Below are 27081 nucleotides of genomic sequence, written 5' to 3'. Positions count from 1 at the left end.
GCAGCAAGGGAAATAATAGTTCATTCTCTTTATTAGAAACCAAGCTGCCTTTGTGCCAAGAATTTTCTGGGGAAAGGAAGTGAAAATGGTAAGGATGTAGAATACAGAGGGTCAATTCCAAAAAGTGCTCAAGGGCTGGTTTTTAGCTGTCAGCTTGTATGAGATGTGCAGATAGCAGCTGTAGATAGCTTTTTTTAACTTTGTACTGCTGTTAGTTTACCTTTATTACTATATATGAAGTTCAGTGCAGGTATGTGGCCAAAAGACAACACTGGAAGCTTTCAAGCACTTTTCAGATTTAATGGGCAACAAAATATGTTTAATGAAATGGCATGAACATGCAACAATGTGTCAGTTTTGTTGCAGAGTTTAATATGCAGGAAAGTACAAATGAATAAATTCTGCTTCTCCAAAGCACAGAGGAACTCATTAACCTTTTCCTTTGTGTAAGAAGTTAAAAGCAAACGTTTTCAAGGCAAGAAAATGTATTCATGTCATGTAAATACATGGACATACACCAACAGAATAGTGGATGCTTTAGCAGTATTGGACATAAACATGAATCAAAATACGGTGGCAATGTTTTATTTAAATGAAAAATTACAAGCAACATAGTTAATACTAATACAGTTATTAATACCCTATGGCACTTTGCTCAGTAAGTGGTTTGCTACATGGTTCAGTATGCCAGCAATATTGCAGTCATCAGGACCTGCTGCATTTTACCTTTGTGCAATGGCTGACTGATATTCTGGAATCTTTTAAGACTACCCTGAGTCTTGTAACCTCATTATGAAGTAGATGATCCAGCAAGATCTTACCAGGATTCCAAACACAGACAATGCAACTGCTATTGCCATTATAATTTACCAATCTGACCCAAACACACTATATTAATAAGGAGCCAGGTTTCAGGTTGTTCATTGTAGATCTACATAAAGTTTGCTTGCATAGCTGTAGAGATGTTGCTAAGAATGTCTTGTAGCTGGCTGGTTCAGTATTAGAGCAAATGGCAAATATACGCAGGCAGGTGGTTAACAGAAGGTCAGTCTGTTCTTCAACTTGAAATTTAGACAAAATATGTAAAGATCTATAACAAGAGGGTGTTAATCAGCCCTTACAAACAGTTACCATGACACAGCCTTGGGAGAAGGAATAGACACCAGAAATAGATGAAGCTAAGAAATAACAATGTAAGGTCAAGGAGAGCTACATGGTTCGTGAGACCAAAGAGAAAATTACTTGAACCGCCTGTGGAGTACCCCAGAGAGCATGCTAAAAGGTCCACCCCCGAGCAAAGAGAGCCCCCTGCTAATGAAGCCCCCTCCTCACAGCACGTGTGTGGCAGTGAAGAGCGTGGTCCCTCCAAACTGGGACACGCAGGGAAGACCCGGTGACAGCTGTGCCTGAACCTGGCCGAGGACAGCTGTGCGGACCCACCGCCTCACCCCCCTGCGCAGCCGTGCCGTGAGCGGGTGTCCCGGCCCCGCGGGTGGGTCCGCTCCCGTGCACCGGGCTCAGGGCTCAGGTGTGCGGTAACAAAGCTACTGAAAAGTATGTGGGATCAAGTAAAGCAGTTTGAACTCTAGGCATTTCACTTCTTTATAGTAATTAATCTTTACAGAAATTACTTTCTCTCTTAGCCATGAATGTTCCATCCAACCGTAACGCTTCACAGTCTTTTGAAAGGATGTTGCCCCACGGCAGAGAGTTGCAGAATACAAAATTGCTCAAGATTATTCGCCTTAAGCTAAGTTTTCCAGTTCTGCAAAAAAATGAATGGGCCATGTGTTCTCCGCTCTGGCACTTACTAGCTATAAGCTGGCATTTTATATATTTGCCAGTGTATTCTTCTTCCTGTCACTAAACAAGTCCACAGATTATTTTTCCTTGAAGTTGTATATTGGAAATGACACGTGTAAGACAGCTTTTTAGGTTAAAGCACCTCTCTAAATTTCTAGATTTTCTGAAAACTTATGTCTAATTATCACCATATATGAAGTTTGCGTTAGGCAAGTAAATCTACCTTTTGTTTAAAACTTTTTTTGTTTTAAGGTGTTCATGTTTGCATATTTGATGATAAAGAACTAGATTAATTACTAATAGCAGTTAATTGCTTTATGAAAACAGTTATCTTCTGTAACTGCTTTTCATTTTAATGATTGTTGTACGGTTTTAGCTGCCTCCTGCTTGAAGGTACCTGTCCTTGTGTATAAATTTGTTGATCTGCATATAATCCTACATAACAGTCTGTCAGGTGAACAGTAACAAAAAAGGCTAAGTAAACAACTGCCAATGTATGTAGTCTAAGTTATGTGTATCACAATTCTTCGTTTTCTGTTACTGCTAGCATTCTGACAACCAGGAAAAATAAACACCTTGGAGTCTGCTGTCTTCTGTATTCTTCAAGGAATGTGGGCTTCATACATATTCTTATATTGCTTCATCATATTAGAAACAGATGATATGTAAAGTCTGTGTCTACCAAGCTCTTTTATTTTCTCACAAGACTGCCCATAGGAAACTAAAGGTGATCATCATTATGCCCATTGACTGACCAGTGTGAAATAATATGGACTCTAAGCAGGAATTCCTATGTGGCCTCGATCGTGTTTTATGAAGCATTATTTTATTGCAGGTACGTAAACAAGTGATGAGAGGTAAAAGCCTGTTGTAAAATATAGTCACTTTTTGCAGGTTAATTTTAGAACTGCTGGTAGGGGCAATGGTTAGTCATTGCAACAGGACATGTCATCAAATGGTTTTGTCCATTTTATGACAGATTCCGTGTACATTACATTCTAGGGAATAGTTTATTACTTTTTTACAGAAAGGGAAGATGAAAACAAAGGTGCCAACACTTTCTACTCTGGTTGATACTCAATGGTATGTACTTACTCTTGGTAGAGCTATGAAGGATGCCAGATGCCCAGACTTAAATATAGTGTATTAATCTGACTACAGGAAATTAAAAACTTAAACCAAAAGCACATTCAAATTTATTGAGGCATTTCAAGAAGCAGTTCTGTAAACTAAGCAGTAATAATTTTCAGCAACTACTAGTGAAAGCATGTGATTTTGTTAAATTATTGAAGCTTTGAGAAAGTTAAGCATGTACAGGAAATTAAGAGGGAGCATGAAGAAATCCAATCATATGTTCAGAGTTTAAGATTTCGTGTTATGGTGAATAAGGTGGTGGTGACAGATCTGCAGCAATTTTTTCATAAGCTGGTGGAGCATCAGGTACCTTTAGTAAAGAAAATGGGTGTGAAAGAGGGAAAAAAACAATTGAGTTACAAGAAAATTACATTAAAGATGTAATGAGCTATTTACCATTATATCACATATGGCATTACCTCTTAAAATAGCTGAGCTCATTCATTATGTCTTTATTTTTTTTAAGGTTAGTTTTTGCTAATATGTTTTTTGGTTTTGCATCAGATTTAATTAATTTTGTTTTATCATTCGTCCAAAGAGGGAATTTTTAGTGTTATAAGGACAGGATTTTATTTTTTTTTTTTTATCCTGAGAATTCACACTAATACTGAAACTTTTCTCTAAAAGTCTTGATGCAGGTATATTGTCTTATTTCCAATGTTAACAATATGGGCAGCTTATTTTAAATTATTTGTAAATTAGTTTTTTCCCTATTTTAAAACTCTTTAAACACACCCATAACTTGACATACATATTTATCAATTACGTTATTTTAACTTCTTTATAATTATAGGTTTGAATAGTCCATCTTTCTGCAATGATTAGAGGAGCTAAAACCTTGAAGTTTTACAATGTTCCCTGACAGTCCTTGTCAGGTTATAGTATACCAGGCATGGTCCATTTGTTGTATTAGGGCAGGGGTCCTTAAACTTTTTAACCAGGGGGCCGGCGCGCGGATGCAGTGGCAGGCAGCCATCTGCGGCTGCTTGGTTTCCCCCCGCAACCCCCGGGGGGGGCGGGGGGTTCTGTAAATACCAGGGGCCGGATTGAGGACCCTGGGGGGCCGTATCTGGCCCGTGGGCCGTAGTTTGAGGACCCCTGTATTAGGGAGATATTTGTATATTCAGTATATTTCAGCATTAAGGTGTTACATCATTCTAACATACTGCATAATGGTCATACAACTTAAGAATAAAGATAAGTGAAGGAAGAGAATTTTTTAAAAGAAGAATTCTTAATAGTAGATTTTGTTAAACACTTTTTACAGTAAAAATTGTGCAAAATCCTACTTTTTAAATTAATGTAGAGGCATTGAAAACCTAATCTAGAGAGCACACCCCAAGAAAGGAGTCATTGAGTGGCTGTTTACCAGGATTGTCTGGCCATGTCATACTATGTTGTAAGCAAATGAAACCCTGAGCTGCAACTTACCACAGAATTAAAGCTTCTGTACTCCTGCAGAGCCATTTTGCAGTCCAGTATTGTTCCTTCACCTACGACGGTTCGTATTGTACCCACACTAGAGCTTTTCTGTGACAGTTTATGAAGAAATATGGGGAAGATTAAAGGAAGAAGGGAATGTGAAGTTGGAGCAAACTATGCATCATTTAATATTTGACGGTGTATGTACAGTATGTATTAGAATCTGGGATTAGGGTCAGGCACAATGCCAGCAAGTAAGAGAGATCATCTACCTGTCACTTTTTGCTGTCTCTGCTGAGACATACCCTCTCCCCTATATTATCCAGTAATATGGGATTACCAGAAATTATGAAATTATCAGAAAATGAGAATGGCATTTACCAGAAAAATGAGAATCACATTTTTTAGGTCCAGGACTGCTGCAGGAATTGACACTTTCTCACATACCCAAATGCCGCCTCTTTATCCCACCCATTTCTTTCTCTAATCTCCAACTCTTTTCCATTTTTCCACCTTTCTTTTATATACATTCCATAACAGGCTAGCCAAAAAGCTAATAAAAATCTGATTTTCAAAACCAGAAAGTAGCAATATGCAATGAGAGTGAATTAAAGAGATTGTGCTTTTTGACATGATGTACAAAGCAGGCATAAAGGAATTCTGGTTTGCTTTTTCAAGGCTTTTTGAGTACTACCTTCATTTTTGCAACATTTCACTATGAAAGTTCAGGTTTTATGTATTCTGCCAATTGATATATGTATTGGATAGATCACTGGAAAGGTAACGGGACAAAGTTATAGGAATTGGCAAGGAAGTGGATTTGCTAACTTAGATGACAGATGTTTTTTAATTCCAACTGGTCACATCTTTTTTGAAACACTAGGATGACTGGAAGATATTTACTGTAAATAATATTTACAGTAAATATATAATAAATGTAATATATATTTTATATATTAAACATATGTATGTTTAATTAAACATATAAAAATAATTATATGTATAATATAAAACATACAATGTAAAAAAATTCAATAAGGCTTTCGCTTTAAATAATTAAGAGTGGCCTCTCTTTTATAGGAGAGAAAGCAGAACTTCAGAGATAAAGCTTTGGGACTTCTAATAACAGATGTTATGAGGAGGATTGTACCTTTGTTTTTAATATCTTTTAAGAAGACACAAAGTAGAATTTTTTAGAAGCAGTGTTTAGAAAGTAAACCTCAAACCTGCACTGTTGGGTTGTTTTTTTTTTTAAATCTTAAAACTGCAAGTAAACTTTTATACAAATAAATCATGCATCACCCATACATAATACTTACTTACCTACTTGTAAGTTATTCTTCTTCTCTGCTTCCTAGATTAACTCTAATCATATCTGTCCTTACTTAGGGGCAAGTTTTATGAATAATAAATACATTATTTTTATTTAAATGAGATTACATAGAACACATCTTGGTTATGTGTAAATATCATAATGCTTCCTAGAGATCAGTTTTTCCACTGATGTGCAAAGTTGAGCAACAGGCTTCATCGCCCTATGCTTCTGCTTCGTCTTACCCCTTTGCCTGACTTGCAAGTTCTTCAGGGCAAGGTGTGTTTCCTATTGTGTGATTTTACCTGTGTATAGGTCAGTGTATATATTGCCTGAGGTAATGATGTCCTGCTACAGATTTGATGTTCTCTGCATTAATGTAATGCAAGTAATCATAATGTGTCATTAAAATAATAGCATGCTAGAAAGTGAGCAGCCATGCTTACCCGCAGACCTTTATAGCCAATACGTCTTTTGTAATACCAGCAGCCAAAGATAAGTAAAATTGCCAGGACCAAAATGAAGAGTCCAACACCCAGAGCTCTGTTGGGAAAGCAAAATAAAATAATTAATACCAGAGCTACATGCATTCTTCCAGGACTAAGAATGATTAGAGCAAAACTTTGTGTCGGTATCCTTTTATCAGAGGAAAGCATGGAGCAGAATTTAACTCAGAAAATAGACAAAGTATCAATAACTTCAGCCACTCTCTGTCAATTAGTCAGTTGGCTAAATTCTCTGCCAAGTTCTTAAGCATTTTAAAAATGAGGAATATATTGCTTCGAAGATAATAATCTACCAGTGACTACTGCATCTAGAAAAATCCCTGCCTGTAAATCTTCAGAGACACAGCTCATATTTATTTGTCAAATTTCTCTAGGCAGCAAGTGTTGAGAAATGGGTCCTGACTGCATTAACTGAGTCATATTGCAACAGCTGCTGGTGACAGAAGCTTTTTTTTTTTGATACATAGAACACCAAACAACCTCAAAACCTGAGTAAGAAACTGAATTCTTCATAAAGAGCTCTGTAATTCTTTAGTTATTGTTCTGTGACATACGAGGCACAGAATTGGCGTCACTGGGTCATTTTAGGGAACCTAGGATTTGCAAACTGTGCTGTAAGACATCCTTCCCACAGCTCACTGAGGGCTTGGAAGAGGTAGTGCGGTTCCACTATCTTGTCAGAAAGCAAGCTGACAAAGTAATTGCAAGTTTCCTAGTCACAAAAACCCTTCCTCCTATGCGAATATACTCCCCATTAAGACATACAGAATTCACGCCCCACTTTTTTTGTTCTTTGTCTGTTCAGGAACAGAAAAGTCTGCAAAATCCTTAAAGGAAAAAGAGGACAGGAAAACAGTGACCACATGAGTCAGGGTAAACCCATTCTAACATACTTCCATTGGGACTGAGTAGTGCAGTATGTGATTTATCAGAGACCTTTTGTATCTACTCGCTGTCATTTTCACTGACTCAGAGTCTTGTGAAGGAGTGTTTCCTTGTGACCTAAGAAGCCTGAAAGAAGATGCCAGCAGGTTTTGTGTGGCAGAACACACTGTCTTTTTGTCTGAACTGCCTGTGTGCAGTTTGAAGTGTGAAGCCTCTCGTAGCCGAAGAGATTTTCTTTTTCACAGGTACCTGAATCTTGCAAGTTACGCCTGCCCTTCAAGACTGGGTGTTGGCTGGAGACCTGTTTAACCCAAGAACACAGCTCATGGCATTCACTTTTTTTCCTGGTGCAGCCATGTTGCAGCTGATCTTCAAAGTCACAAGATAGCTCCTCTGGTTTTGTTACAGTCCCCAGCACAGTTAAAACTTGCAGAGACTACTTCTCCAAGCGACTGCTGCCTTTTCTGCCTTTTGAAACTGCTTTTTGCTTTTCTTGTGTGCTGTGGGTTTAGCCATCCATTAGCCTGTATCCCTCACAGAATATAATTTCTGGAGTTGGTGATTTTAACTGCATGTTTGCCATGTAAACTCCTTCCCTACCTGTTCAGAGGCTAGTATGAAAAGCGTGTATGCAATTTCTTGCAATTCCAGCTATAGCTACAGCTGTGCTGTTAGGAATCTGTGCTTGTATCTTAAATGCTCCTTCTGGTACTGGAAGGAGAGAGAGTCACTTTTTCGCTTGCATATCTAGAAGAGCTGCTTACAGCTGCAGCCAGTAGAACTCATGGCAGTTAGAGGTGAGCATGCTTAGTTTCAAGTGCTGAGACATGACTAGCCAGCTTTTTATTTTAGAGAACTGAACTGCTTTGGAAGGACTATGAGAGAGTGAGCCTCCCCTTTTCTTTGTTCTGTCTGCCCAGGATAAATGGAGAAACAAATATCTTGCAGTAGGGGGAGGGGGACACACACAAGCCACCAAGTTTGGCAGCCAGTAGACCAGTATCAGAAGCGCATTCCACCTACAGATATCCCAAACATATTGGAAATATTTGTTTAAAGTAATAACATATCACCAGTGGGATAATGTCACTAGTAATCCAAGACCAAACATAATGTATTGTAAGCCAAAACAATTAACTTGAATTAGTTCTGCTTAAGTGGAGTCTCACACAGAAACAATTTACTGACAGTCACATTAGTATGGCATTGATGTCTCTGTCTGCTTTTTGATGGCATTTTACCATTTCTCTGGGATTTTGGCTTGTATTATTCTTTAGGGTGAGACAATCTCTTGAGGTTCTGAAGAGTGGTTTGTGAATCTGGAGATAAAACAGTGTAAAGACCACCTTGCAAACAGCCTCAAAATTCTAAATAAGCCTCAGTAAACCTGGTAATTTTATTATAAAGACTAATTACTTGTGATCATATGATCACAGTCTAGATTCTTGAATTCTGCAATTTTTCTTAACTGTTGAGGGCTCTTTATGATTCTGCAGTGACAAACATCAGAGACAACTACAGGATAGCTAAAATGCACTCCATCTATATACAATGGCGACTTTCTGATACTATTTTGTACACTTCTTTCACCATAAATTTTATTCACCAGCTTACATACTAATATAGGTTTTGCTTTATGCTTACTCTTCTGCTGCAATATAGCTGTGTCCTTTCCCTCTGAAAAAGTTGTCATCTGCATGGTGGTTTCTCCTGGGCATTTTGTGACCTTGGTCCTGCTCAAACCTACAGGATAGGAATACAATGCCTCAGTGGAATAAATAATTTGTTATCTTTAATATATATATTTTTAAATTTTTTTTACCTATTTGTTTTAACAGGAGCATTTGGGGGAGTCAGGGCAATCTGATATCTTCAGAATCGAGTAGATCCATATACATATGCACCTGCCCAATTTTAAGGCAAAACTCAAAACCATAACTATAGCCTACTTTTGAATAGCTCCACTGACATCAAGATATTTATACCTGAGTGCAACAGAGAAGAATTCAACATGGTCTCTTTAGGTACTAAGTGACAGCAGACTTCTGAAGCAAAATCTCTTAGGAATATGGAAAGAAGGGCAATTTACCTGCACAAGAAAAACTGCAGAAGAAAAACTAATATTGTCCTTAAAAGTAGTTGTTCTTTATTTCTGTTACTTCCTGTAAATGCTCAAGTTTTCAATCAGCCTAAACTCTCAGAGACTGATTGATTTTCAGATGGTTATACTAATTTACGTCTGCTGACAATCTATACTTAGATGTGCAGGGAATTTTATATTATAATCTTAATTTGCATTCTTAAAGGAATAATCATCCAGCTAAAAGCAGTGTGAATAGTTAAAAATCTAATTGATCGAATATAGCAAAGAAGAAATGCACAAGTAGTCATAGTGCTGTCATTTAAACAGCACAGCAACGGATCCTACTTGATAGTTTCCAGCTAATACACAGGTATTCCAGCCTTACACAGGTAAAGTACAAAACCCAATTACTTCACTGAAGAGAATTCTAGCCAAGGATACAAAACATTTGCAGAGTTTGCTTAGAGACAGTCAAACCTCTTCTGAAGCATAATTTTGAAACAACACACAAAATCTTGGGTAGAATAAAAGGCCTCTTACCTCCTTCAGACCTGTATCCTGTCTGTTAACTGAATGGCATGTGCAGCTTTCTTTCCCTTCACTTGGTCTGTTTTTTTCTTCTTTGATCTGTTCTCTTATGACTATCACGAGTTTAAATTCCTTTCAGTACAGCTTCTGAATGCATTAATTAGCATGAAAGAGGCAAGGAGACAACTTTTCATATTCTTCTTACAGTCTGCATCCTTCCCTCCTAATAAGCAGCTCAAAAAATTATTTTTTCATTTATTACGTGCCCTCTGAGAAATGGCTTAACACCATTTTACCTGCCTAATTAGTACAAGCTCCTAGAGTGGGCACACTGCTTCTAAATTCAAACATGTTTCTATTTAGGGCTAATTATGTTGTGACAGAGGGTTGGTGGTTTTCTATGTGTTCAACTATAGCTTTGTTTATGCACACTTTTTGCACCATTGTAACACTGTGGAAACTCGCATAGTTGGAACAGAGCTCATCGGTGGATGTTGTTGTACCATGATAGAAGTGTCTTAGATTAGGGAAAATACAGTTTAGTTCTGTGCAGGACTAATGAAGCCTGGTTTCCTACGGATTTGTGTGAACTGCCTGTCCTCACGCTACAGAAATTCCATTTACAACAGCAGGCAAGAAATGGCAGTCTGGGGTTAATTTGGGGGTCTGGTTACTATGATCGGCTAGCAGTGTTAGTTACTGCCAAAAGTAAAAAAGAAGATAAAATAACCATGTTCTGCTTGTCATTTGTCCCAATGAATTGTTAATTTGGGTGCCTTTGTCCTGCCACTGATTTTTTAAGTTTGAAGGGCTCCAAACTTGGAAGTTTTCACTTATCTTTGAAGCTGTGAAGCTGGCTCTAAATGTGATTGAAAATGACTTGATAGACTCAAAAGTGAATAGGAAAGAACAGACAGTGTGATAGATCAATATCCGTTTCCTTAGGAAATCAGATTAAAAGTCCTTACATCAATATTCTTAGCTAGTGCAGGGCTGGGAAGAGCCAAACCATTTTTCTGCTTGTGTTTTGTCTAATTATGGTAAAAATCTAATCTTTGTTTGGACGTTTTCCCATGGTGGTGCCCCGTGACAGGACCAGAGGCAATGGACATGGACTGAAACATACACAGACTGAAACATGGGACGCTCCAGCTGAACACCAGGAAACACTTTCTTGCCATGAGGGTGACTGAGCCCAGGCACAGGTTGTCCAGAGAGGCTGCAGAGTCTCCATCCTTGGAGATATTCAAAAGCTGTCTGTACACAGTCCTGAGCAACTGGGGGCCCTGCTGGAGCAGGGGTGTTAGATGAGATGACCTGCAGAGTTCCAACCTCAGCCATTCTGTGATTAACACCACAAGGGTCTAACTGTTTTTGCTAGACCCACTAAAGTTTGAAACACCACCTTTTTTGGAGGGAAAAATAAAGGAAGGAGAAAGAATGAACATTAGTGAGAAGCATAAATTTACTTATTTGGCCAAATGTCTCAGCGTTTCTCCTATATTATCCCAGATTAACTCCATGGGAGTTTCAAAGGTGAAAGAGATGCAGGGGAAGGTTTTGTAGATACCCGTGTGTGTAAAACAGTAAGTTACGCTATCACAGTCTATCACATTCCCAAGCGAAATGTCAGCCCTTGTGCAGTACTCTGAAAATGTTGTGGAGCTCATTGTCAGATCACGTGTTTTCTTGAAGAAAAGCTCCACTTCTGGGGGACGGTGATAACTAAAGGGTCCTGTTTGTTCTTGTCAGAATCAGAACTGAGACCTACAGAAAATCCATGTGATGTCAAAACCAGTCTCTGCCCCATCCTTGCCTCATGGGGGGCAGGGGGAGCAAAATGTCAACTGATTGAATATTCTGTGTTCTGAATGTATCTGGGCAGGGGGAGCAAAATGTCAACTGATTGAATATTCTGTGTTCTGAATGTATCTCTTGTTAATAGTATAACACGGTAGGGGAATAAAAAGAACAACTTTCTCATGGATCTGTGGTGCCATCTGATATGTAAATGCACATTGCTGCTATTAAGGAATTGGATGGATGAGAAGGTGAAATGCCATGTCCTGGTTCTGATCTCAGGGTTTTTTACAAAATCTTACTTCTCTGAGGGCACTGCTAACTCCGTGACTTGTAAAGTCACTGGAACTGATGTATGGATTCCATGGGTGTTACCTTTTTAAAGATAACATTTCAGAAGAAGAGTACTTATGAGAAACCCCAGATCAACCCAGGTCTTTTGTGATAGCCAGCAAGCAGTGGTAAGCCTAGGACACTCTCATGAATCTTGATGACAGGTATGAAATTAATGCTTCAAGTGTAAATGAAAATAACATGCTGACTTTTTACAAGAATAGCAGTTGGTTTTATGCTGTTGACAGCGTGAGTCCATCTTTCTAGGACAAGATTCTGGGATTCTTATTAATTTATTTGTTTCTCTTAATTGACAATTTTTATTTTTCTCTGGCTTCTGAGCAGACAGAGCAAAGTACCTTGACAGCTGATTAACAGCTTTAGTTTTGAGTCTTCCAGGAATTTCAGTGGAAACTGTCGAGTGTTTCAGTGCTAAATCTACATTAGCAGTAAAACAGTGCAGTAAGAGTGAATAAGGAGATTATACCCCTTTCAGCTGGTGAGAGATCCTCATCTCTCCATGATTTGGGGATTTACTTTGAAGTAGGTATTATCAGGCTTCCAGGGCAGAACAGTTTTACTATAGGCCTGATTTGGAGGTTTTTTTAAAAGAAGTTATTCCTCAAATTGCTGCTGCCTTGCAGGAGCGGGCTGGAAACTAGGACCATGCGTGGCAATCAGTTAGCTGAGGGGAATGTGCTCGAGCTTGTCTAGACAACAATTAACATGATGAGGCGTGTTTGCAGAGCACAGGGGAGTGGGGTTCGGATGGCGCCATGGATGGCACCAAGGAAAGGTAACACCTTGCGGTTAATTGATGGCAGTTAACCACCAATCACGGATTGCCTAGCCTGCAATGCTTAGCTTCAAGAACCAATCTGTTTAAAACGCGCAGCTTCTGAAAGTGTATATAAACTCGTGCTTCTGTACAATAAATTGACATTTGCTTGCATCAAGCTGCGTCCTGTCTCTTCATTTGCCGCATGCCTCAACTGCAAGCACCTCCAGGAAGCAACATGTTGTCCTGGTGACTGCCTTGCACAGATACCATTAATATGCTGTCATCCTGAAAGCCTGGTTCATGAAAGTAAGTTCCTCCTCAAGTAATTACCAAGTGAAACTGTGGTCCTTAGTGTCAGACCCATCTTCCTCTGCTCCATCTCTGAAAAATGTACAGTAAAGGAGTGGTAGTCTTAATCCTGTAGTAGCTATGCCAAGAGGATGCCCTGAATGCAGTGGTGTTTGTGGTCCTGCACCTTGTTTTTCCAAAGAAAAAAAGACTGGATAGCTTTCTGGTGTGTTTTTCTTTGCTGCTACTTTATCTGTGGTTGACTGGAGGATTGTTCAGATTTATGGGACTTTCTCCATGAGATGCAGGATGACCAACCATGGGTGAAAACCTTTTGGATGCACTCAGGTGCTATCTGGGATGAGGCAGAGTTATGACTTCCCTTGCATGTAATTTCAGGAGGCCATATCTGGGTTCAAGAGAATGGTGTTGCTTTCTAAAGCCTCACAGTTCTGCTTCCACCAGTGAGTGGCTAAGTGGTTTGGAGTGAGAAACTCTTTGCAGGTGAGATGCTGATTTAGGTTTCTGAGGCCATCTCAGAAACTTTGTTTGAAGAAAGTGAATATAGGCAACACTGACTACGTTGCCTATATTCACTATATATTCACCAGCAGCTTGGAACAAAACAGCCCTTTGCAAGCAATCTCTGCAGTAGCAGTCCAGTGAAACTTGACTTGGAATATTGCTGCTACACCTAAAGTAAAAGCAGTCCCAAAATGACTACAAACACTTGCTACTTCCTCTGTGCTATTAAACAGATAATAGTCATCAGCTGACAGAGTGTCCAGACAACTAATGCTATTCAGCGCATTTAGCAGAAAAAAATAAAAGAATGACTCTTCATTTCTCCCTTCACAGGCTCACAGGATCCTGTTCAGACTGGTGGGGACCTGGGGGGCTCTCCAGCCGCAGCCCCAGCCCAGAGCTAGCCGTGGATTCAGACCGGGCTGCTCAGGGCATCACACAGCAGGGCACAAAACCCCCAAGGATGGACATGGCCCAACCTCCCCGGGCCCCAGCTCCACCGCTAGTTTGTCCTCATAGCTCCAGCCTGAGCATCTCATCTTTCAGCTTGTGCGGCTGCCTCTGGTCCTTCTGCCACCTGCCACTTTGAAAAGCCCAGCTGCATTTCTTTCTTCCCTCTTGTCGGTCTGGGGATGCTGTTGCATACCCCCAAAGCTGTCTCTCCTCATGGCTGGACCAGCCCTGATCCCACAGTCTCTCGGTGGTCCTCTGCTGAACTCAGTCATGGTTATCAACTTCTTTCCTGTACTTGGTGTCCCAAAATGGATGCACAACTGCAGAACAGGGGGGAATAATGACCTCCCTTGACCTACTACTGTCTGTGCCCTTGTTCATACAGCCCAGGATACCACTAGCCTTCTTCACTGCCTGTATCAGATGTCAGGACATACCAAAATACAGAAATCAGTGACGGGGCTTGTAAATATAGAATTTTAACAAAGTCAGAGGTGGACACTGCATCTGGTAAACATCTCTCCCTCACCACCTCCAGCAATTTCCCTTCCTTTTATTTTATAAAATGAAAAGTTATTTTAAATATCGGAGCACTGCAGCAGACTAAAGACTAATACTTTCTAGAAAAATCTTAAGTTTTTCAATTGACAGGATTGAAAAATGTTTTCTCAGAAATTTCAGGGCCTTGCTACAAGACTTTGCCCACCCAGTTGTGTCCCTTTCAACGTGTGTTCTGCAATCAAGCTGATACTTGAGTTATTAGTGGTTAGCTAATTTCCTGTAAGTTAAATTAAATTTTTTAAATAATTGTTATTCTTATGAAACAATAAATAATTAATTTAGGTGAGTGATTTATGTTAAACTTGGCTTAACAGATGAATTGTTTCAATGGTAAAAGTTTCTGAAGTTCATAAGTAGGGCAGTTATATTTGTGATAGCTTGAAAGCTTTTAAGTAGTATGGTTTTTCCTTTTAGTCTTTCTTTTTAAATGTGATCCAGCTCCTCCTCACTTCTTTTACATTCCCTTTTCCCCTGATAAAATAAAACGACAAAAAAATGTTATTTGGTTATAGACTTTATTCTCATAAACTGAATATTCACTCAAAGAGCCTCAAGATAGTTGAAATGTAGGTATAAGCAGTCACCTAGTCCATCCCACCTTTCTGAAGGACAATTGAATAGATTCAGATTCTCTCTCGTGTCTTATCTATTATCTGACATGTCTCTGTTTTCATATTCTCCCTATAGTCTGTTTCTACGCTTAACAGGCTACAGTAAAGTTTTTCCCCATTACATAACTCTGCCTCGCTGCAAATTATATTAGTTACAAATTGCCTTAATAAGAAAATGAATTAAGGGTGTCTTCTTTATCTCAACCTACTATGGATTTGAAGGCTGTTCTCATGCTCTGTACAACCTTTTTTCTTCTAAACCAGACAAACTTTATTTCTTACACTTTTTCTTTAGGCTGTGTTTTCTTAACCTTTCTCATTCTTGTTCCACGTAATTCTTTGCAGCTTACATGCCTCTTCCACTTAAAGCCTTGCAAGCATCATTATCTCCTCTATCTTATCATAGCATGGAAAAACATTTACTATTTTTAGTATAGGATTGCATTTGGATTCTCACTTGAAGTCCACTGTAGCCTTAGGTTTTCCTCTGTTCTTCATCAATCCTTCTCCATTTTATGTGTGTGTATTTTGCTTTTTACTTCTAATATTTGGGACTGCATTTCTCTTTACTTACATAACTTTCCCCATATATGAAGTTTATTTATTTATCAGATTCAAGCTCTGCTCTGCAGAGTAGCTGCAAACCCTTTAGCTCAAAAATATATTCATGTACTCTTGCTTTCACATCCAGCTTGTGTACTGAAGACACTGAACACTAATTCTCCATGCTAAACATCTGTGAGCTGATGCCTTTTTCTGTTTTATGGTGATCGCTGCAGTCTGCATTTGGGGGGATGTTTTCTATCTGCTGTATACATACGTATATATGCTGTATATTCATGATAATTTGATTTAGACTATAGTTTCCCTACTTTGCTTATCATGTTCCTGTGGGACTTCTATAGCCAAAAATGCAACTTCAACATCAAAATAGTATGATAAAGGTTACTGGTGTGGTTTGCTTGTAAACTAATGACTTTCTTCCTCAGTTTCAAACATTCCTACCCAAAACTCCCATCATTTTATAAAACCTACTAATATTGAGCTTTGAGAAAATAAAGCACTTCCATACATCCTGAAATGCTGTTAAGGTATCTGATGTAGTCACACCACTACACTATGTTCTTGATACCTTCTGTTTTGAAGTTTCAGGAGGTGGAGGGAAGGGTAGAGTAATGTTGGCTTCTTTGGTTTAGTATTAGGCTGGCTGCTTCTTTCTTTTTTCTGTTGAAGTTGGTCTAAAGTAACTAAAAATCCAGCTGATAGAACAAGAGTGGCTCCTGCCATGTAGAAACCTGCTCTGTAATCTCCAGCCATGTCCACAATCAGACCTGGAAAGAAACAAATGGCAGCAATGTGAATGATAGAAAACAGGGTAATGTGAATTAGTTCGGTAGTGTGAACATACCCTCTGAAGGGAGTACCCTGGCTACGCCTGTCTTGCAGCTTTCTACATCATGAGTGCATGGAACATCACCCCATTATAGCATTTTAAGTTTTGAAACACAACTCACATCTCATTTACTTCGTGTATGTGAATTGCTAGTAATACAAAACGCTTTACAGTTTGAAGCACTTTCCAGCCTAAAGCACAGCCAAAAATTAAGGTAATGACAGAAAAAAAAAAAACATATCATGCAGCCTTGTATCCGAGTAGCCCCATGTTCTGTGGTGTAGCTATCACCAGCTGCTGTAATTTGGGCTGTCACTGTACAGCACAAGAGAGTTTAAGGAAGGAAATGAGAGGCATCTGCTGGAGACAATGTTGGAGAGGTTGCCTGAAGTGTAGTGGGATTTCCCTTTCATTTTACAAAGAGTCATGGATGTTAACAAAAAGACCCTAGGTTTCAGGCAGCTTTAAGCCAACCGAAATACTTAATGCCATTGTGTACTGTACTGTAAAAACAGTAGTTTTTAGTAGTGGCATTGCAGCAGTATGTGTGGTAGTATCAGCCCTGCGGGTACAATGGCAGGTTCATTTGTGGGCTGATGAAGGTTGCTGGCTTGGTCTCCCATTGGAAAGTCTGTCCGCATTTAGTGTACTCCCTAGCCCTCACTCCAAACTAACATCAGTCCTGCTAGGCAAAGGAACTCTGAATCTAAATCTTTTAGATTTTATCCTTAAAGCAGGAGAGAAGAGCTCGGGAAGCACTTAGGATTCTCTTCTCTTCCATACATTCTAGCTTACTATATATACACAAAGAGGTTACACTGATCCCCAGGTAATCAGTGCTAGTGACCAGCCACTATATAAATGTCGTTAACTTTGTATTTTGTTCAGATCTTCCTAACATACTTTTGATACTGTTCTATCTCAAATTCTCTACAAATCTTTCTGGTTCCTGTATTTTCAAAAGTGAATGAAAATATTCCAGTATTTAGTCTGACCCATTTGTAACCTCTTAGTGGTGTCATTACCACAAAAGTCGCTGTGCCACGTGAGCAGCGGTCTTTGGACGAGCACTCAGATCCACATTTTACAAGCCACAGTGGTCTTTTTTCTGCCATATCACTTTGTAAAGTCCCTACAGCTTGCAGGTTTTGTGTCTTGCATTTTTCCAAGACAACTTTGTCTCATTGCCAGCCCATAAATCCATGTGCTGTCTTATTGTCTGCTTTTTCTTCCCACTGTTATGTGCTGCCTCCCCCATTTATTATATTGATTAGCTCAAAAGCTGTCTGAAAACAGCAGGCTTCTCTGTGAATATTTCCTTGAGGTTTACATAGCCTAATGTTTCAAGCTGTTCAAGCTGACCTTCTGTAGAAACCCTCCCAGCAATACCAGCATTTATGCAACATCGCTAGTCTCAGATTTCAGTTTCTTCTCTGAAAGTGTGGATCTGCTGCTTGTCTCAAAGGTACACTTTCATAGCAAGAGGGTGGGAGTCCACTCAGTGGAATTCTGTGGGATTTAGGAAGCAGCAACACCACTATGCAAACCCTGCCATTCTTACCTGCTCCCATGTTGAATAGGTATCTAAATCCACATAGAAGATGGGAGCAAGATATTGTGGAGAGGAATTAATTTTTTTTTATATATGGTTCTTGGTTCAGATACCCCTGAGCTAAAAAAGGGGAAAATTTCGGTCCAGATTCATATTTTTTCAGTTTGGGTTACCGTTCCCCTTTCTTCTTGTAAACTGTATTTGGCAGAGCATCATCTTAACTTACCAGCAAGAGGAGGCCCCACAAAACCTCCAGCACTTCGAATGAGCATGAAAAGTCCTAGAGCACTGTCAAAATCTGGCATGCCCGCAACATCTGCTAGCACTGTAATGTGAACGGCAACTGTCGTACCAAAGAAGAATCCATAGAAGCCAGTGAATATTGCCAAGGACAGGTAATTGTTAGCCAGTGGCAACAGCATCAGGGAAGTACTGATCAGTGCAATTGTCATTGTCAGCAAATGAACAGTTCTGGTAATGTGGAGATTGGCATACCAGCCACATAGCAGTCTGCCTGCAAAGTCCACTGTAGCCAAAATGGATAGGAGGGATGCAGTCCACGATTCATCTATTCCCAGGCTGTAGCTAAGTGGAACTAAAAATAATGGAGGAACAAAAAAACTCATAGCAGCTAATAGGCCAAAAATGGCATAAAGTACAAACTCTGGTTGCCTCACAAGCATCCAGTTGAAGGTTTTGTGTGTGATGGGAGACTGATCTTTGTTTGTCCTAGATTCACCATCGCCAGCCGGTGTCTCAGTTTCAGAATGGCTAGCCTCAAGCAGGCAGCTGCTTGCCAGGGGTCGCATCAGTGCTCCACAGACACAAATGTTGAGTTGGATGCCACCTATGATCAAGAGGGCACCTTTCCATCCATATTGACTGATCAACCACTGGAAAAATGGCCCAAACGTGAATGCAAAGGCAGATTCTCCAGCACTGGCAATAGCATTGGCCAAAGCTCTTTTCTTGGAAAAATAATGGCTAACAATGCTAATGGCTGGCGTCCATGAAAAGGAAATCCCAAGTCCTGAAAAACACCAATACAAATAGCACCAGTTAGACACTATTGAGGCATTTTGTGAAGGTGGAAATTAAAGCAGTCTGTGCTCCTACATTTGCAAAGTTAAAAACTGGTAAAAGAAAATAATTTTTGTTCCTAGCAGAAGCATGAGCTCAGCTGTACCATGTGTAAGAGTTTATTTACGGTGTATATTCTGTAAGAGCAAGCTGTACGTTCAAGAAAAAAAACAGGAGTATGAACTATACAGTACTATACGCTCACTGTGAAGAAAAAAAAAAAAAAAAAAAAAGGTTGGTTTGACAAGTTTGCCAGTGGGTGAGAAATTACATGGCGGTGTGGTTGGAACCGGAGGGATGTCGGTGTCCCTGCTGTCCGAGCGAGGGCTGGCAGCAGACCAGGCCGCTGGGTTAATCTGAGCCGTGCTCAGAGCAGGGGGCAGGAGGACGTGAAAGCAGCTGCTGCGCTTTGCGCCTGGTGTTCCTGCCCCACCGCTCTGAGCAGGCCTCAACCTGCTGTACGTCACAGCGATTTTAATGGCTCCCTAGAAACTATCTGGCAGCCCAGGGCTGCCAAAGAGCTCAAATTCCAGACGTTTTCTCAGGCATCCAGCGTGGAACTGGGAATGTTTTATTTTTCTCCCTGCCAACTCCACTTCCTGTTCCAGGAAAATGTGCTGGCTGTAGGAGACAGCTTTCTGGCCTGTTTTCACCTGGAGTAAAGGAAAGGACTGAAATCAACTGAAAGCCTGGGACTGTGTTCAAAACATAAGGTTATTTGATAGAAAGCACAAAATTTTGGATCTCTATGTCCTTGTACTTCAGCACTCCAGATCATTTAAACCTTCACAGAGCCTTTGGCTCCAAGTAAAAAAGGAAACACTTTTCATTTTCTGGTTGCAGGTGAAAATTACTAGCATCTAATTATTGACCTTCTTCATTGCTGCAGGTTTCTAGCACAAATTCTTACTTCCAGAGTGGGACATGAGGGAAATGACCTTTAAAGAGGGCTGCTGGTTCCAGTTGCTCGTGAAATCAAAATGGAAACCGTATTTTTAAACTCCTACAATTAGCAGCCTCACATAAGGGCTCTGAGCTGCTGGTGAATGAAATCCACAAAGTCATAAAGTTCATACCCTGTAGGAAGCCAGTTGTTGCATACATCCAGATCATGTTGAGTCCAAGACATCCCAGTGCCATTCCTGAAAAAGCCAGGAGTCCTCCAGTGATCACAACTGCCCGATGGGTGTACCGTACACACAGTGAGCTGGCAACAGGGGCTGGATCAGCAGCAGAACACGAGAAAGATAAATACATTAGGAACATTAAGCTGATTGACAGCACCAAACAATCAAATAAAGCATTTGGAGGAGAAACACTGTTATAATGCTTGTCTTAAACAGCCAGAATTCTGCTGGATGGGGGGGATCAATTGAGATTTTAAAACTGGATTCTTGCTGATAGGGAAATGACTGTCACTGGGACGCAGATTTTAAAACATATTCAAAATAGCTGGACTTTTTTAAAGGGAAAGTATTCAAGTGCCTTCATTGCAGAATAGTTCTGTGGAGTTTCATGTAAGGACACAACTAATGACATGACAGAAATTTGTGTAGCATTTCAGCAGAACACGAAACCCCAGTCATACAACCTCCAGGTTAACCTATAAAAATAGTATTAGAATGTATTATCAATACGGCTGGCATGAAAACTTTCTGGAGAATACTAATCTTCATCTTTTAGAGCTTTGCAAAATTATCTGTTCATGGAATTGCAAATGCTTTATAAAGGACCAAAAATCAAGGTTTATGTCGAGGTAATACTTCTCCAGTAAATTTGCAGTTCATTTCTTAAATTTATTTCAGCAGTATGGTTCCTGTCAGCAGACTACAGCAACACTTCAACACATGAGGGCAAAGTTGCACCAAGTACAGATCTGAGCTGGTGCAGCAGTTCCAACCATCAAAGCACTGGTCTGGAAGCACCTGAAATGCTAGGGCTATTTTTGCTTCATTAAGGATCAGTTATACTGCCTGGCTGTTTTTCCATCAGTGTCACAGAGTTACGATCAAGGCCATGCCTATCATGGAAAGTGACTCGCTGTTCTGTGGGGATGATTTAACACCCCAAGTTGAGGATTATTTTTAAATACCTGTGGACTGTAGAGGGATCCCAGGCAGCACCTGACACTACCCGTTCTCGGTGGGGTTTAATAGTGCAAACAGGGAGTCAGCTCCCTACGATCTACTAATATTCTGGAAACTGGAGTTCAGGAATAAAATGAAATTCAGTTAATGAGGACCATGCTTATAAACTGAAATAGATGGGAAGACAATGAAAAGAGAGCAGTCAGCAAGGAAGCTTTTATAGTCATTTGTAGGGGAAGGTTGTTGTACGTTCACCTGTGTTAAGTAGGTTAAGAGAATTTGGTAGCTAGAACAACTGAAATAAACCTTGCAGAGAGATATTAATGGCTGCAAAATCTGCAGGACATTCAATATCTGCTACTACACCAGCAGGTAGCTGGCAGAAGTTATACAAATCCCAAATGTCTCATCAGCATTTACAGCAAAAATACAATGATTTGATAAGCATGTAAAAATGATACTGGAATTCAGTCATGGTCTGTAAGATGTAGTGGAACGGATGAGACAGGATAAAGCATATACAGTTAGAGGATTGTACATATATGATGAACAAAAGAAGAGAAAAGTAGACTAAGGATAACAAGAGAGAGATCCATAGAAGTGCTTAAACACAAGAGAAACATCTGCAGTTGGGGCAGAAATACTGCCCAAAAGCAGTTTTTGAAACATCTGCAGTTGGGGCACAAATACTGCCAAAAAGCAGTATTTTAAACAGAAAATGAGAAGAAATAGGCAGAAATTGAATATGGATTAACAGGAGGAAGAAAGAAGCTAGCCACATAACTGGAGACGGGGAAGATAGCTAGGGTCCAAAGTCTGAAAGGATACAGGGCAATACACAGAAAACTTACAAAAAACGGAAAGGGATGACAATCACAGTTTAAAAAGAAAGGAGATGGGAGATGTACATCACTACCAGGAGAGGGCCTATGTGTGTGATGGGGAGAATCCTTGCTGTGGTAAATTGAACAGCCTGTTGCAGATGCAAACTCCAGAAGTAGAAGCATGTGCTCTCCTTCCACAAAAGACACAGAGCTGCTTTTGAAAGGATCCAAATGGGAAAAAATAATAATCCACTGATCATCCTTCATACTGAGTCAAATGACACTGAAGGTTTCCCAGAGGAACATATTAAGAAAGACTAAGCCAGGCCAGGAAAGATGCTCAAAGAACTGGAGGCTCAGATGATCTTCAGCAGAAAGTCTTCTGGTCCCTATAAATGAAGCAAAGGCAGGACAAGATAAGGAAAATTACCTAGTGACCCAAGACATTATGAGCTTCTATACAGAAGGGGGTTGGAACATTTGGCCATCAAGCTGTATTCACTGAAAAAGGACTCTTTTCATTGGATTTTGAAGGATGAAAAACAATTTCTGCTGAAAATTACAGCTGCCTTCTTTGAAGTAGGCCAGCCTCACACCTAGCTAGGCAAATACAGTTTTGCTGGTTTATACTTTATATTATTATTTAATATACTCTATCCTTGATACATTCCTATATAATGTAAATATATATAAAAAAAAACCAAAACAAAACAATAAACAAACAAAACAAAAACCCAAAACAGACTTAAAAAGGACTTTGAGTTCTTTTATCCTCCTATGTTGGCTTTTTTTTCTTGTTAAGTTCATATGCCTGAATGACAAAATAGTATTACAATAGGTCATGATAAGTCTAATTTGTAAACCAAATTTGATAGATTCCCCTTTATTAATTTCTGTGGTCTGTGAAGTAGGTGGAAAAGCAGTTTTTTCACTGATTTGTCAATTAATTATTTGTGTCAGAATAAAGCAAGCAGCAATGATAACAGTTTATGAAACTCACAAAATCTTTTTGACTCATGGCTTGCTTTATCTTTTTACTTTGACTTTTGAATTATTGTTTTGTTCTTCTGAATAAATTTTTCAAAGAAAGATCAGTTGCTCATGATCTCAGGAAGTACTGCAGTTACAAGCAATAATATTGATAGGTGTGGACTGAGTAGGATGCATATAATTATATAGTGTCTGTGCAATGAAATGTCTCCACAAACAAAATTATGACAGCATTTATTATGTAAGGAATTTATTACATAAGGATACTTACCTATTGCAACTATTTAGCTGTATGAGAATAAGTAGAGTGGACTTCGCAAATTTGGTACAGATTGTGCCTGCACATGTTTGGAATCCTCACCATAATGGTGAAGGATCATCAAGTTTACAAAGGTGCAAAGGACTCCGTAAACAATTAAATTAAGAGTCAAATGCAGCATATTTGGTATTTTTCCCTCCTTTGTTTGGTGAGATATGGTATTTGACCTGATTGCATAGTTCATTACCTTTGACTGGGAAAGTTCACTTCTCTTCCCTTACTCTCTGTTTGCATGGTCTCGTCTTCCTTATGCTCTCCATGAGTGAAGTGGGGTGTTTTTTTCTTTTTAACTCAGTGATTTTTCTGTTAGATCAATAACTTGGAATCATTCAGAGGGGAAAAAGGAGAGCTAGAACTGGCAATACACAGAAGGAAGGGGGACCTTGATATGATAAAAAGATGTGGCAGAAAGCAGGAGTGAGAGTCACCATTTTGGTATTTGATTGCTTATCTGCTAGGCAGGGTCACAGTCCTTATGTCTAAAAGTACTTTGAAAAAGCGGCAGTCACTGTAAGATCAGTGAACTTGTACAAACCAGTCTAAGAGCTTGATCCAACAAGCTCTGCAGTTCTTCTGATTATCTCAAATGAGTTTGATTCAAAGCCTGTAGGAAAATTGAATCATAAGTCTAGGTACGTGAAGTTCTTTATGGCAATCAGATTCCTGCGTATGTGTAGAGTCCTCATTAACCCATTCCATGTCTGAGGCATGGATACATTTTTATGAGAGGAAACAAATGCCAATTTTCTGTAAAGACAGAAGGAGGAAGTATTGTCCTTACACGTTTTCATTTTGTGGGTTTTTATAAAGGAGGTCTTCAAAATCTCTTGATTAGTTAAGACATTAAAATAAGGTGCTAGAGGAGCACTTCTACCTACCTCCTAAATGAAAGATGGCAATAGTTACTGATGTGATCCAGGAAGTGGTGCTTGCAAGTTCATCAAAGTGCTCCTGGATTTCAACAAAGAACAGACCAAAAGTCTTGAGGACAGCAACAGTGAGGCCCATCACGATGAAGGCTGACACTACCACAACCCATCCATAGCCACCATCTGGTGGACTGCTGTCTTTGGCCTGCATCTTTTCTAATTCTCAGGTCTCCTCTCAGGCGTTTTTTGCTGGGGCACTAGCGATGGTGGTGAGGATTCTTAACAGATCTGCAAATTAGTAGAAGGACCAGCATTAAAGAAATCAGTTAAAGTTTCTAGGAATGGCTTACAGAATTAATCACCAAGTGAAAATACAATATGCATTTCAGTGGTTTGATTGAAAATATTACCTTGGAAACATGCCCCAGGAGACAAAAAGCAGGGTAGAAAGTAAACAAAAGAAAGTAAAAAACTGGAAGAAGGAAAAATATTTAGGTAAGGGGGGCAGAAAAAAGCAGCACGTACTGAACCAGTATAGCCATTTTTACAGTGTAAGCAACTTGCAACGAACACTGCACAAGAATTTTAGGGCCTCAACCTTTAAGCATTTATAAACATTCATGGCTCCAGCACTGCAAGGCGTTTTTGCCAAAATGGGGAACATGCTTCCTTTTAAAGGCATCTTAATAGGGAAGCACATCTTATTAATGCATAACTGAAAAAGTGTATTTCCCCTTAGAAGTTTTGTGACAAACTTGGAGTAATAATGCAGTGCACAGAGGGCACAGGAACTGGCTGAGGGAGGAAAACATTCCTACATTTTTCTTGTTTCTTCATGGACACTAAATTCTGAGCAGGCATGTTGTAGAGAATGCAGGAGACCAAAAAAGACATGGCACAGAAAGCAGGTTTGTTCTAAGAAGGAGAATGTGAGCTAAAGATAGCTGAAGATGTACTATACTTACATTTATCATCCTTGTGTGCAGCTGGAAAAGGTGAGGGTTAAGAGAGTCCATACCACTAGAAGCCACCCACTGAGGTACATGGTCTCAGGAGGACCTAAACCACTGCAGCAGGGTAGGGGAAAGAAGTGTCAGAGCCTTGTAGGGATCAGAAGCAAAATCATTCTGCTGCCATATGTCTGGCTCAAACTTCAGACTAACACGCGGCACTGGATGCATCTGCACGATGGACATAGCCAGACAGATTCATCAGTTGCACAGGGTCTCAGACAACATCCTGAAATTCTTAAAACTCAGCCACAAGAGCAGGAGGAATGCCTTGTGGTTGAGGTCTATATGAGAGAATCTGGCTTTCATTCCCAAGCTTCTGGGTGACCTTGGGCAAGTTGTTTGATTATGCTGTGTCTGTTTCTCCCATTGTCAAATACAGCTAATACTTTCAAGGGTCATGAATTTTGTGAGGTTGAAAAATTAATACTTGCATTAGTCCTCAAATACTATAAGAAAATACAGAAACTAGATCAAGTTGTAGTCATGTGTTCTGATATTGCCGAGTTCAAGTGGCATGGTCATAATTTGATTTGCGGCACTGAAGAACATAAAAAAAGCATGCAACATTCAAGCTAAACGAGCCTGCCTAGGCAGAGTGATGCTGATATTACTGCACTCTGCATGGACATGCCTGGGCAAGGGATTATGGTTTCTGCCACAAGACAGACAGAAGAAATCACGCTACTTACCAGGCAGCACCCAGACTAAAACAGGTATGATACAATCTAATACTTCCTGACACCACCCAGCCCACTTCACCCTCATTAGGCAAATTCTGCCCTAGGAGGAGCATAAATCAGGCCCTACTTCTCACAAGACTTAAATGAACAGTCTTTTTCACGACCACAAATACCTCTCGTATGTCACAGCTCAGAATTCATCCTCCAGTCTCTTTTAATGATCACAGTGTTACATGAAACTCCAAAATGAAATTACTAATTCAGTTGCGTGATTAATTAATGAGGTAGATATCTGCCAGGAGCCCTACATGCTGTAGGGAACTGCTGGAATGCCTGAACAGAGCAGAAGAAAGCGTAGATGTTGCAATGGCTGGGTATGTTGTTTCTGACACCATGCTCTGCTTCCTTCTCTCCTTCACTTGCAAGTGAAAGTTTACTGCAAGAATGTAACTGAGAAAAAACTAAGCTGCAAAAACACACCCAGGATTTCTTTTTGCTCTTAGCTATCGAGTAACAGTAAATGGTAAAGTTTTAGTATCTTCACTTTCTCCTTTTGCCCTTGAAACTAATCTTTTAAAAGAAAGGAAAAACCTGTGAGGAAACTGTCCTTTCTCTTGTGCTTGGCCACACACAATGTCCCTCAAGAATGTAAAGCCATGCTCAGAAGCATCAGCATTCTACCTAGCATCCCACTAACTTCTACCTCCAGGTTTTCCCCTGGCAGCTGGAATGGGTGCCCCAAGAGACACAGGGGCTTCAATTAGGAAAGCCACAATGCTGTCATCTGTGCTTGGTGTGTGCATCAGCAAGAGCAGACAGCTCTGCCAATAGTATTATCCCCTTCATGGTGAAATTTGCCAGCAACAACATACAGGCAAAAGTGCAAGCTTTATCTTTGCAGCTGGATAGCTACAGAGGCTTTCTGTGGCACTGGGGGTGTTCTTTATTCTTGCTTTGCAAGTTCTCCAAGCTATTTCTGCTTTTATTTCTGTCAGTGAATCAGAAGGTTTATCAGACAATAAAATTATATAAAGCTTGTCTGACTGCTTGCATTTCGGGGTGCCATATAAACTTGTGAAGACTGATACTTGTGTTACTTGGTTATCTTGTGTTGCATGTTCTAATTTGTTTTTTACAGAAAAGTAAATGAGTTTAACATATTTGCTGCATGTTGGAGAACTTGGTGGTGGAATCAAGAAAAGACTGTTGTTGCCATGAATCTTGTTTCCATGCAACTCATACATAAAAC

At 39.8% G+C, this 27081-nt stretch overlaps 2 protein-coding genes across 2 annotated transcripts; both read right to left on the bottom strand.

Annotated features, from left to right (window-relative positions):
- Window positions 1-2825: 2825 nt before the first annotated feature.
- MLANA (melan-A) lies at window positions 2826-11557 on the bottom strand. Its single transcript, XM_027799044.2, has 5 exons — window positions 8707-11557; window positions 6118-6214; window positions 5917-5924; window positions 4369-4462; window positions 2826-3247 (listed from the first exon to the last, which is right to left on the bottom strand). The coding sequence occupies exons 1-5, from the start codon at window positions 8778-8780 to the stop codon at window positions 3179-3181; spliced, it is 342 nt and encodes a 113-aa protein (XP_027654845.1). The 5' UTR covers window positions 8781-11557; the 3' UTR covers window positions 2826-3178.
- A 4572-nt stretch (window positions 11558-16129) lies between these two features.
- Window positions 16130-24388, bottom strand: LOC102052532 (monocarboxylate transporter 13-like). The gene is made up of 4 exons (XM_027799050.2): window positions 24149-24388; window positions 20127-20270; window positions 18197-19000; window positions 16130-16356 (listed from the first exon to the last, which is right to left on the bottom strand). The coding sequence occupies exons 1-4, from the start codon at window positions 24348-24350 to the stop codon at window positions 16130-16132; spliced, it is 1377 nt and encodes a 458-aa protein (XP_027654851.1). The 5' UTR covers window positions 24351-24388.
- Between the last annotated feature and the right edge of the window lie 2693 nt (window positions 24389-27081).

This window comes from Falco cherrug, chromosome Z (genome assembly GCF_023634085.1).
Source record: "Falco cherrug isolate bFalChe1 chromosome Z, bFalChe1.pri, whole genome shotgun sequence".
Lineage (NCBI taxonomy): Eukaryota > Metazoa > Chordata > Aves > Falconiformes > Falconidae > Falco > Falco cherrug.
Note: the sequence above shows the minus strand (reverse complement) of the source record. Positions and strands in the feature narration are given on the sequence as shown.